At 35.3% G+C, this 13,679-nt stretch overlaps 1 protein-coding gene across 1 annotated transcript in view; it reads right to left on the reverse strand.

Moving 5' to 3' along the window:
• Window positions 1-2,499: 2,499 nt before the first annotated feature.
• LTN1 (listerin E3 ubiquitin protein ligase 1) overlaps window positions 2,500-13,679 on the reverse strand; it is a 53,817-nt gene continuing 42,637 nt past the window's right edge. Inside the window, exons 25-30 of the mRNA XM_046648152.1 lie at window positions 13,073-13,259; window positions 8,321-8,492; window positions 7,233-7,453; window positions 5,490-5,684; window positions 4,426-4,593; window positions 2,500-3,832 (exon numbers count right to left, since the gene is read on the reverse strand). Coding sequence (XP_046504108.1) covers window positions 3,770-3,832; window positions 4,426-4,593; window positions 5,490-5,684; window positions 7,233-7,453; window positions 8,321-8,492; window positions 13,073-13,259 — 1,006 coding nt within the window. The 3' untranslated portion in view covers window positions 2,500-3,769. The remainder of the gene's footprint in view (window positions 3,833-4,425; window positions 4,594-5,489; window positions 5,685-7,232; window positions 7,454-8,320; window positions 8,493-13,072; window positions 13,260-13,679) is intronic.

Below are 13,679 nucleotides of genomic sequence, written 5' to 3' on the forward strand. Positions count from 1 at the left end.
CTCACAAATATACAAAATTTTTGTCTCCAATTTTGGGGAAAAAAACAACTGAGAATAACTGGGTTTTAAGACCTTAAGGATAAGATCTGGCAAAGCCAGAAAAGTCACCTGGTCGCACCAGATAATACTTTAGACACCTGCCAGATTCTAGCGTAAGACAACTCATTATAGTCAGGACAAACTGGCCATATTAACCAAGCCGGGGGAAGGGGAGTTACTGGACAGCAGAGGATACAGCTATCCGAGGAAAGTCCTGAAGAAGAACAAGAGCTTGTAGAGGACTACTCACTCTCCAAGATTAACTATAAAGCTAATCTTTAAAGAAAAAATTTGTGTAGAATTAACACAGATAAAGAGACCAATGGAACAGAATACAGAGCCCAGAAACCAATCCACACTTACAAGGGGATCTGGTAATATAAGAGACGAGGCACTACAAAGTCAATGGAGAATGGGTGTGCTATTTAATAAACGATGCTATGAGAACTGGCTATCAATATGGGGTGAAATTTCTACCTTACAACAGTCATACAAAACTTAATTTCAGGTGAATTAGGCATACTTTGAAATTTACAACTTTTAGAACAAAATGTAATCTTTTTAAACCTCAGAGAAGGAACAAATTTTTTTAACCTAACACATAAAGGAAAAGAATGATAAATATGACTAAATTTAAATGAAAAATTCTGTACAATTAAAGACACCTACAGACCATGTTAAAGTCAAGCCACATACGAGAAGAAAGCCCTGTAACAAATAAAGCATTATGATCATAAGAATACAAATAATCTCAGAGAAAAATAGGCAAATAGATAATAAATTCACAAAATAATGACCAATAAATATATGAAATGAAGCTAAGATTCTTGATAGGGAAATATAAATTAAACTGAAGAGCTAGTATTTCACAGCTCTGATTGGAAAACTTAAAAAGTCTGGTAAGACTAAGTGCTGGTGATGAGATAGGAAAATCAGACTTCTCTTACACTGCCGTTGGGAGTGCAAACATGCACACCACTGTGGAGAGCAATTTGACAAGATCTGAAGTCACAGAGCATATATGCATCTACTACCTGAAATTCCATTTGGGGGCATATGTCCAGAATTTACAGCACATTTGCATGAGAAAACACTACCAAGAATGTACACATGCAGCACTGTTGAAATGGCAAAAAAAAAACAATTGAAATGACCATTAGTAGGGGAATTGGTAAGTAAACTGATATGATACTAAACAGCAGTTATGTAGAGTGAAAAAACAAGTTATAAAAGATTACATGCAATAGGACATCACAATATAATTTTTTAAAAACTGCTATATATTATTTATGGATACAAACATATGGCAAAGGATAAAATCTTAAATAGGAAGGCGTCACACCAACTTCAGAATAGTAGGTTAGCTCTTGGTGGGGAAGGAGGAGATGGCGTCAGGGAGGAGTACAAAAGAGTAACATTTTATTTCTTTAAAAATTAGAAGCAAATATGGCAAAATAGTTTGTGAAGAGTACAAGGGCATTAATATATTATTATTATTCTGTATATTTGAAATATTTTATAATTAAAAAGAATTTTAATGGGCACATATGGTATAACAATCAAATAATAACATTAATTATTCACACCACAAAAACTTAGCAAGTAATAACATTAATCATTTAAGCCACAGAAATTTATGTACATACATTAGAGCATATGATAAATAAGAGTTAAAAATAAATTCTAAAATTTGCAATTTACATTGGGGTTTTAAATTAATAATTTTGCTAGTGGGCTTTCAATCTCATGCAATTTTAAAATGTCCTTATGCTAGAGTTTTAAGGGATGTTATCTAGTGTTGTCAAAGCTATATAAATAAAACTTTCATTAAGGTGGTATTCTGAATTTCAGTCTTATTTTGGAGAGCTTTTTCTTTAGCATATAAACACTAACAAGCTTTACATTTATTTACAAGTCTCAAAGAAATGTGTTAAGAGTCCTAAGTATGAAGAGTAGGTATCCCACTTAATTACAGTGTTTCACCAAGAACAAGATGCCCTACTACTACTGCGGAAAAACAATGCTCCATTATTCCCTTGTCTTTTCTACTTGGTGTTTGGATCGGAAACCAAGAAGTACGAACATTGGAAAAGCTATAAACAAAGTCTTATTATAAAACCATTTTTAAAGGAAAAGTGTGTAACCTTCACAGAGGAGTAACACAATCCTTTGGGATTACTATGTCAGAGAGAGACATAGAAAGATAGACAATATTTTAAGAAAGGGGTTAAGAAGAGGTAGAATTTTGCTATCTGTACTTAACTTACTGACTCCTTGAGCCTCCAAGGCTAGAAGATAATAAATACCACAGAGAAAAATTTAGGAGACAGACAAAACTGGGTACAACACTGCATCTACAAATACAACTCAAGAGATTTGTAACTCACACAGAATATTTCACTCTCGACTACAATATTCTGACCACATTCATACTATTTCAATAATAACCATTTTACCCAGTTGATGGTAACCAGTAATTTTATTTAACATGAGTTGCTTTTTGCCAATTAAACATTTGCAACAGAGGTGATTAGCTGATCTCTGAAATAACCTTGCTATTAGGTATGCTAGTATTCCCAATGTAATGGAAGACTGCAGTAAAATGACTCCAAGTTCCAAACTTCTACACTTTTAAATTTTGGGCACAATTTTTAAAGGTAATAGTGCTGTGGGAAAAGGCAGGTCTTCACCTACCCACTTCAGCCTGTTATACTAAATTTTACTTAGTACTAAAATTCCTAACTTTCACTTCTGAAGGCTAGAAAAAATTAGTTCCTTCAAATCTCTAATTTAGCGTAATTTTGGCCAGTAAGAATGGTAAAATTTGCTTACAAAATTGAAAGTTTCCTACATTTTTAAATTTTTTGTTCTTTCCACTAATCTTAAGTTTCAGAAATACTCATTTATTTCTTCCCTCTCAATAGAGGAATAACTAGTGCTTCGTGAATAAAATAATCTAAATCCTGTTTCTCTCAAATTCTCACCCTCTGGAGACTCACTCAAACTGAGTAATAAATTCACTGACAAGTTTGCAATTCAAATTTCACTAACATATGGAAATTCTTCTTCCACAGCACAAGGTCAGTGTCATGAATTTAATTTTCTGGATTTCATAACCCTTGATAAATAGAGGCACCTTAAAGTTCAGTTTGCGTTCTTTTATATAAGACTTCAGAGCATGCTTCAAATAGCTTAAGATAAAGCTATACTGTCATTTTTATCATTAAAATAATCTACAAATATCAGAATACTCATTAATTCTGTTGTCATAACTAATAAATAAGTCTTAAAATATCTATAAATGTAAATCAACTCTCTCAATTCATTTGCCTCACTTGGACTGTTCTAGAACATAGATCAATAAACTGAATGGGTTTATTAGTATAATACAGTTGTACAATGCTTTCACAAATTCTAATTATGTCATTTAGGGTTTTTCCATATTTATTTTTTAATATACAAAGAGATTAAACTATTAATATAAATATTCTCTCAAATATGTAATATTCTTATGTAAAAGAAAAGGTTTCCAAACATTTACAAAGCAATCTAAAGATAAGTAAACCTGATTTTAGGATCATTACATTAACCAAAATAATTTTCCAGAGAAGATTCTATTTAAAAGTAATGCTCACTGGCCTCCTCACATCAACACTTTAAGATGGATCCAATCCACTGCCTTTGCTTGATTTACTTCAGGAACCACTTCCAATGGTGAAAAAAAAAAACCTCAGAAAAAGGTCTCACGACAGAGTGGACAAGTAGATTTGTTGCTAGACGTAAACCATTTGTACTGAAAAAGAAAAGGTTTGAAATGTTAAAAGAACTTTTTAAAGCTGTCATTTTACATAAACATCTAAAGTAACCTTAAAATGATAAAGTAAAAAAAAGGGAGAATACTGACATTTTTGTTCCCTCCATTTATCTCTAAAATCAACACAACTCAGTATTACTTCCAAAGGTTACAGTATGATTCTTGGTACTTAGGCTCATGCACACAACCACCAAGCTGTGTAAGGAAGACCTCCTGCAAAACAACTGAACATAGAGTGACCTTCTCTTCAATATGATGTTTAAAAAGAGCAAAAGGCTCTGATGTCAGATGGCTCCCTGTTCCAATTCTTTCAGTCTCCTTTATGACCTAGCTCTGACAAGACCATATTTTTTTCAGTGCTGAGAGTTATATTAGAAGCATCCATTTATTAAAGTGCTTTGATGCTACCACTCTCAGTAAATTACTAATTATTTTGAAAAATCATTTTTTAATATGTGTCCCATTAACTACAATTAAGAGTTTAACATTCATTGTTTTCTTTTCCAAAGTTAGACATCATACATACATAATATACATAAAATATAAGTAAGTTAATTTCTCTTTACACTTACCAAGCAGGCTGAATGGAACTTCTTCTTGCACGTTCTACAGGCTTTTTTAGGAAGAGAATAGTTGAAACCATGAATGACAGAGAAACAGATCATGCAATCTTCAACACCCTCAAAACGTTTGTCTACATTATTTTTCCATAAAGCTAAGCCTTCCATAATACTTCCATTCTGTTAACAAGAAGAAAAAAGAGAGTCAACATACACTAAAGACCACCAATTAGTCATTTTTATTCAATTTCACAAATTTTAAAGTTGAATTATATTCTGGAGAGAAGAGAATCTGCTTGGCTGTATTCACATCTCCTAAGTTTTATGAATGCTAGCTTTTAAAATGACCTCCCAAGTTTTAGGAGCCAGAATATAATTTTTCTCCATTAAAGACAGACTTGAAAGAAAGGCTTCTGCACCAATACTTCAAATTTTTTAGTCTCAGCTTGTTGCTTGATGAAACTTTTTAAATAATGAAATCATTTAGATCAGTTCTCCAAATTTTTAACTAAAAATGACGAAATTATTTATTTCACCTCCTCAACTGCTGATTTGTTCCAGCTCTATAATATTGGTAAATATATTTGTTTTAAAATAATTTTTTACTGTAAAATGCCTGAGATACACCAGAATGTACAAACAAAACTAGAGAAGATTTACAAATTGTTTTAAAGGCAAAGGTCTTTGAAAGTACTGCGATTTCTCTAACCACAGAAGGAGAGTTGAAATATAAAAATAAAAGTAGCTTAGAAGGTATTCATCTGTCCAGTATCTCACAAAAAGATTCCCTTTCAAATTATTTCCTTAATACCACGCATTGTTCTATATCATCTACAATGTCAGTGAAGTAGTCAGTTCCTCTCAAACACCAGAAAAAAACTGCAGAGCCTTAAAAATCAAAACAGCTTGGCAGGTTGAAGTCATTTAGGCATATATCTGTGTTTCTCCAAGGAATATAACATCTATTTCTACCTTCAGCAGAAGGGATATAGTTTCTGTTTTACTGCCTTTTCAAATAGTCGATCAGCAGTCTCTCTCTCTAGTTTGGAAAACCAAATGTGTGCGCAGAAACGTACTTGATGGGTAAGATAAGTGCTTAACTGCAGCATCCAATTCCGCCACTGCTGAACAGCCACTCCCACTCTTTTCCCACTTTCCACTGTTATTGACCCCAGTGGGTAATTTGAGGGCAGCTGTATTATAAGTTCAATGACTATGTCCTCAATGGTGTAAGTCGCCATGACTTCTCGAGTTGTGGCTCGAGCTTTAACCTGCAATACATGAAAGGTAATTTTTTTTTTTTGCCAAATTTCTTTCCTTTCTTTGATAAAAAACATCTTGAGAGGTTGATTATTAGCAGCCAAAGTCTTCATTCAAAGAAAATGCAGATAAACTCATTCACTTATTTGACATGAGATATTTAAGAAATAAGTTTAGAGATCTGATACCTTTTATAGTGATTTTATGACACTCAAAATTTGTTTTAAAAGAAATACACTGCTCATAAAAAAAGTATGAGTTCTTATATTAGGCTCATCACATACTAGTTTTTGAATAGACAAATGAGAGAATGGGTTATTAATCACTCCTTGTCTTTCACACCCAGGGTATCAAATATCACTGCAGTCAATGTCTCCCAAGTCTTTCCCTACCACAGAATTCTCTTGAACCTCAGAGCCAACCATCGACAGCCAAAATATTTACACCTGGCTGTGGTTTTTTTACTAGCATTGCAAACTCATCATAAAACACAAATTATAATCCTTTACAAATTTATTCTTCTGACTCTCCTATTTCCAAGTTGAAAACCATAGCATCACCTTAAATTTCTCCTTTTACCTCATCCCAGATATTAACTAGTTCCAAGTTTGGATAAATCACCACAAAATTCATCACATTCTCCCCTTTTACATTCCCACTGATACTGCTTCACTGAGGCCCTGCTCATTGCTCATAATGTGTACACCAAGAGTCTCCCCTAGCTATTCATCTGAACCCCAGCTCCATGCCAACAGCCCATGCTGTCTACTGTAGTCAGGGCGGTGTCACAGATTATAACTCCAACTGTGTCACCGCCTAAAAGGACAACTTTGAGTGGCTCAATAGGACCAAATATTTCAGACTATTTGAGGCCTTTCCCAATCCATGCCTAATTCATCATAGAAGCTGTTTGTTCTCTGACTATTCACCTTCAGGAGTCCTACCCTACATGAATACTGGGTTATTCAACATTTCTTGGGTAATCATAGAAATTACATTCTCATCTCCATGCTTTTTGCTTTTGCCATACTGTTTTCTATTAAATGCCTTTCCCCTCATTTTCCCCATAACAAAATCCTGCCCACCTCAAAGTCATCTTCCTCCCAAGTGTACTGAGCCCCTCAGCAGATGACCCTTTCCCATTCTAATCACAGAGCACTCTCCCTCTTAATGTGCCATTTTCCAGTTTCCAACACAAAAAATATTGTATCGCTCTTTTCTCTTTATTAGATTGTACATTATTACAGGACAGGAATCTGCTCTACTAAACTGTTCATTTCCCAGATGACTGGCACACCGATGACTGAGGCATTCCAATATATATTTTGAATGAACTAATGAATGTTCAAAAACTATTTGATGGGGAGTAAACGAAATTATACCATTGTTTCAATCTATACATTATTATTAAGATTTGATGCACAAAATTGGAAAATAATGTAGGCAATTTCTGTAAATTCTAAACCAAGGGCTACAATTGTGATGATACTCACTATAAATGACAGACATAACCAATATTCAAACAACTTTTCTAGAAAAAAATTCAAGACGATACTAACCGTCATGCCATTAAATAGTTGTGTACTTGTTTGCACAGAAGATATTTCTTGGAAAGAAAGAACATTGCTGACATACTTGCTTGTAAATCTATCTACAATATTGAAAACACGCTTCTCACTACTATTCCACCACAGCCTAACCATGGCAGGCAAGTCCTTTAATGTCATATGATAGACTGAACAAGCCAAGTGGGGAATATGGTATGGAAGAGTTGCTGTTTCTGAGGAAAAAGGAAATTCTTAGTTAGTAACGTATTTCTTACACAGAATACTGACTAATATTAGTATTTTCCTTAGAAAATCATTTTCAATTCCTCAACATTAGTGCTAGAGTTCATAAAAAAAGACACATCAATGAAACCAGAGTATTAGCTTTCTCCCACACATTCAAAATGAACCATTCAGAATGGCAGAATGAAATACAAAGAATGAAGATCCCAACTGACACCGAAAATTCTGCCTAGAAATAGCATTCTATATTTCATGTTAAAGATTGCAAATAAAATGGAACACATATTTTTAAAAGGAGGAAAAATCAAAGATTTTTAATCTTAAAAATAATGAAAAGGAGTTTGGCCTCCTTTACTTTCCCCAGAGGTCACTGAAGCATTATGCAAAAGTTCTAGAATACCCCCTCAACACTCACAAGACGCAGTCCCATCCTCAGATCTCTGAGGCATTTAAAAAATTCTGATTCCTAGGAAATCACTTATAATACCAGAGTACAGCTAGATGCATGTATGTCTAGCCCCTCTGCTAAAATGTGAGCTCCCAGAGCAAAGGAAATAAATTGTACTCTTCTTTGTTTCCCCAAACAAAGACTACCTATTTACAGGTCTATAAAACATTATCACATAGCAAATATTTGTTTACAGTGTAAAATATAACAGTCTCAACAAGCTGGGCTTCAAAAATTTACTAAATTCTCAACAACCGTATCTGCAAGATCTAATTATGCGTCCTATTTAGAGAAATATGGAAAATCATGCACTTAACATTCTCATAGCCAGGACCCACATTTGGGGTTAGTCTCCACACCCTAGTCTGAACCTAGGCTGCAACAGAACACAAACACAGATCTTACTGACCTCTAATACTCAACTGAAGCTCTTCAGTAAAGAATGTCTTAGGGTCCTTATTGGAAAGCTCAATAGCTGTCTCTGCGTAGGTCGGGTTTTCTGGCATAAGCCTGAACAGGTGATAGAGCAATTTATTCAAACTCTTTGTTTTCCGAAGGTACATCGAATACAGAGCCCGAAGCTAGTGGACAGCAAAGCATTTGTTAGTAAACTCAATTAAACCAAGATAAGAACAAACCAGAGTATAACAGCTTGTATAAGAACACAATAAAAAATGCATTAACTTGAACATTCAGAATTACATGGAAAAGTCCTACAAAATATATGCCACATTCTTACTTTCCACATGTGCCACTTGATGGCACCGTTCCATTTCCTCATAAACCAGCAGATGTTTCACTATCCCCTCATATTAGGCATATGCTTCTAACATCTTTCCAAACTGTCTCCCTCTTAATAAGTTCACCTCTACTTGGAGTCTCTGAACCAAGAAAATTATTCTTGGAATCTTCCAGATGATTCACTCACTTTTTCTTTTTTTTTTTTTGAGTGAGGAAGATTGGCCCTGAGCTAACATCTGTTGCTAATCTTCCTCTTTTTTTTTTTTTCCTACCCAAAGCCCCAGTACATAGGTGTATATCCTAGTTGTAGATCATCCTGGTTCTTCTGTGTGGGACGCCACCACAGCATGGCTCGATGAGTGTTGTGTAGGTCTGCACCCTGGGCGGCTGAAGCAGAGCGTGTGAACCTAACCACTTGGCCATGGGACAGGCCCCCTCACTCTCCTCCCAAGGCTTCCACACATTCCTTCCACACCATAGTCCTTAATCTTTCAAAATCCAGCTTAAAACTAATCTCATTTTCATGGCCGACCCCACCCTATAGCGATCACTCCAGCATCCCTCTAGGACAGAGGGCACAAACTGGCAGTCTAAAATGTCTTGGGGGTCTTCTCACAGTTGTTTTGTAAATCAGGAAATTTCACATAAAAACATGCGTTTCTGGGTTTTTTCTTTTCCAAGGATTTTATTTTTCCTTTTTCTCCCAAAGTCCCCCAGTACATAGTTGTGTATTTTTAGTTGTGGGTCCTTCTAGTTGTGGCACGTGGGATGCCCCCTCAGCATGGCTCGATGAGCGGTGCCATGTCCACACCCAGGATTCGAACTGGCAAAACTCTGGGCCGCCAAAGCAGAGCACACGAACTTAACCACTTGGCCACGGGGCTGGGCCCCTCTGGCTTTTTTAAAAAAAAACAAGAAAATTTGGCACCACTGGGGGCACTATAGGCATCTGTGTGAGACCTGTGCTTTACAACTCCTTGCCCTTCAACAACCAAGTTTTCATTTGTTCACATTTACTTTGCAGCTCTTTGATATTTGTCCCGGTTTAAAATGATTTCTTCCACTATATCATGCATCTCCTCAGAGTAGAAAGACACCATTTTCTCAACACAATGAATGCTCAACTACAAGGATCAAGCCATAGGAATTGGAACCGATCCTTAAAATATGTTGATCAAAGTACCTTTAGAATGGAGAAATCTGGAGAACACTACCTTTACCGAGTAACCAAACTGAACATAATAAAAGGACACACTGATATTCTGTGCCTCCTGAGGTAATACACTGAGGACACATGTGCAGTAATACACTGTGCAGTAAGTACTCTTGCTAAAAATTAACCAGAATCCAATCATGAGGAAACAATCAGACAAATCCAAATTGTAAGACAGTCTACAAAATAACTGACCTGGTGAATGACAAGAAAGAAAGGAGAGGTAGGGGAATTAGTGGCTAAAGAAACTGACAAACAAATGCAAACATGATCCTTTAGTGAATCCTCAATAGAGAAGAAAATAAAACTATAAAGGACTCTACTGGGACAACTGGGGAAATCTGAATACAGATTAGACCACATTATTGCATCAAAATTAAATTTCAGGGTAACAATTATATTATACTTATGCAGAAACACATCCTTGTTCTCAGGAGACATATGTTTAAATACTTTTGGTAAAGCATCATGACGTCTGCAATTTATTTTCAAACAGATCAGCAGAAAAAAGAAATTACAGAGAAAGCACGTGCAAATGTAGCAACATGTTAAAAGTTTGTGACTCCAGGAAAAGGGTATGACTTTTCATTGAATTATTCTTCCAACCTCTCAGTAAATTTGAATTTTTTTCAAAATAAAAAGTTGGAAGGCAAGAATTTAAAAAAAAATTAATCATACATATCAATGGGCTTTTAAAAACACATGTATATTATTACCAGCACTCCCACTCCTACGTATACAATATAAGAAAGATGAAAACATATGTCCACACAAAAATTTATAAACAAATGTTCACAGCAGCTTTATTCACAATAGCCAAAAAGTGAAAACAACTTAAAAGTCCATCAATAGATGAATCGACAAACAAAATGTGGCATATTCATACAATGGAATATTATTCAGCCATAAAAAGGAATGCACTACTGATACATGCTACAACAGGAATGAGTCTTGAAACCATTACACTGAGTGAGATATGCCAGACAAAAAGACTACATATGTAAAACGTCCACAAAAGGCAAACCTACAGAGATAGAACAAAGAGTAGTGGTTGCAAGGGGCCTGGAGGGTTTAAGAGGAAATGGGAAGTGATTACAAATGGGTAATGGTTTCTTTTTCAGGTGTTGAAAATGTTCTAAAATTAGAGAGCGGCAACAACTGCACAACTCTGTGAATATACTAGAAACACCAAACTGTACACTTCAAATAAGTAAATTTGATAGTAGTGAAATATAGCTCAGTAAAGCTATAACCTGGTTGTCTAAGGGTGAAGACTTGACACTTTCATTGCGGCAGCCCACATTCACTTCCCAGTCGGGGAACCACACCATCTGTCTGTTGGTTGTCAGACTGTGGCAGCTGCGTGTTGCTGAAAGCTCTGCCACTAGGATTTCAAACACCAGCAGGGTCACCCAGGAGGGACAGGTTTTAGCAGAGCTTCCAGACTAAGACAAACTAAGAATAAGGACCTGGCCACCCACTTCCAAAAGTACTGGCCATGAAAACTCTGAATAGCAGCGGAGCATTGTCTGATACAGTGCTGGAAGGTGAGAGGATGGCACAAAACAACTAGGCAGGACTCCACTCTGCTGTACACAGGGTCACTAGGAGTCGGAATCGACTCGATGGCACGAACAAAAAGCTACAACACAAACACACACAGTTCCATCTGATTCACCAGGAGTTTTTTTCAAAAGAAAGTTAAAATAATCTAGATTTAAGACTGATTAAAGTTTTTTTAAGAAATTCTGTTTCAGGATTCATCTAATTAGTGTTATTTAGTGGGTTATTCTGATTTACAAGTCCATAGCTCAGTTCAATTGACAGCCTCAATAAACACTGCTGTATAATTCTTTGCAAGCCCCTCCCTCACTCTAGTTTAATAAAGATGATGCATGGCCATTTTCCTAATTTCTGAATATAAGATGACAAGAACAAAATTCTCATACATAATGGATGCCTCAATTTCCTGCAATTTTTCAGATATCAACAATATTTTAAGAAACGAACATTGGGGCTGGCCTGGTGGCACAGCAGTCAAGTTCGCACCTTCTGCTTCGGCGGCCCGGGGTTCGCCAGTTCAGATCCCAGGTGCAGACCTATGCACCACTTGTCAAGCCATGCTGTGGAAGGCGTCCCACATAGAAAGTAGAGGAAGATGGGCATGGATGTTAGCTCAGGGCCAGTCTTCCTCAGCAAAAAAGAGGAGGATTGGCAGCAGATGTTAGCTCAGGGCTAATCTTCCTCAGGAAAGAAAAAAAAAAGGAAACGAACATAAAAGCTCAACACTCTTGAAACAGCTAAATCAATGTTGCCTCTGTGATTTGATTTTCCCCTTTATGTAAAAATGCAAAAATGCATACACTGATATATTTGTACCAAGGTATGGGTTATTAGCAATGAGATAAATTAGAGTTTAAGAATTCTGGAAAAATCACACCTGGAAATGAATGCCATGATATTTAGTCACACTTTAAATACCAAGTGAGAAACTAACTCTAAGAAGCCACAGACTTTATTAAAATGATTCAAAGTTTGATTGAAATTTTTTAAGTGGGGACCTGCCTAAAAGAAGAAAAAAAAACTGGAGTAGATTTTTCTAGCTTCCTTCCTGGACACTAACATCTTTCTTCCTAAACATGAGACAACAGAGACATCTAGTGGCTGCTAGAATAATTGAGACAAAATTATTATTATAGGATATTTTCAACATTTAGAGATAATAGTGTGAATTACACAGGTAATCTTTCACAGATCTTTCTCTAAATACTGATTTTCAAATAAGGTAAATTTTCAATGATGTATTAACTGAAATCTCCCATAACAGTCAGAAGTTGACCAAAGAAAAAAAATAGCAAAATCCATTTTTTTTGAAATTATATTACGGTAGTACAAATCGTGTACTACAAATCTTGATTCTTGCGATAAAAGGACTTGGTGGCTACAATCAGAAAAAAATTAATCCAGGCACATTCCAAAGATTAATACTTGTGCAAAAATGTGTGTGCGTGTAAATAGCTGTGAGAGTGAGGAAGAAAGGACAGAACTAAATTTAGCAAAACGTTTGAAGTTAGCCAGATAAGATTAGATTAAAATGTGAGGCTTTTCTCTTTTTTCTCAAAAGGAGGGGAAAAGAAGGGGTTTAGGATACTAATAGAAAAACACATATATGACAGAACTGTCAAAAGCTGTCACATATTTATTTACCTGAGATGAAGCGGCTTTGAAGAAAGTAAGTATTAATTTCCAAGTGAGGAGGTATCCCAGAACATAACAGAAGTCTTCACTCAGTGGCTTAATAGTAACTATCTGTCCAACGGGAATACACCCCAAAACATTTTCTAGTAAGTCCTCTTGCGTGCTAAGAAGAGACATCAGTGCTGCCGGTGGTGACCTGAGAATCAACGATTAAACACCACAATTTTCTTCATAACTCATCCCTTAACAAATTGATAGCATGTATAAACTTCAAGCATTTAAGAAAAATCTTTCTCTATTTTCCAAAAACCATTTTAAAAGTCCCCCTTTATAGATTCGATTCTAACTCCTAATTTCAAATAATGGCAATTATAGAATCTCTAAGACATAAAATGTTATATAAATATATATAATATACATAAAATATGTATTGTATAGGTATATATTTTTATATTTATGAATATATAAAATATAAATATTAAAAAGTATATAATATATAACAAAAAGATTTTGGATATAGGTTTTATATTTATATATACTAAATATACATAATACGCTTTAAGAATATAGACTCTAGAAGTTAGCACTTAAAGGAAAGAAAATATCTATGGAAAAA

The sequence above is a fragment of the Equus quagga genome, chromosome 21 (genome assembly GCF_021613505.1).
Source record: "Equus quagga isolate Etosha38 chromosome 21, UCLA_HA_Equagga_1.0, whole genome shotgun sequence".
Taxonomy (NCBI): domain Eukaryota; kingdom Metazoa; phylum Chordata; class Mammalia; order Perissodactyla; family Equidae; genus Equus; species Equus quagga.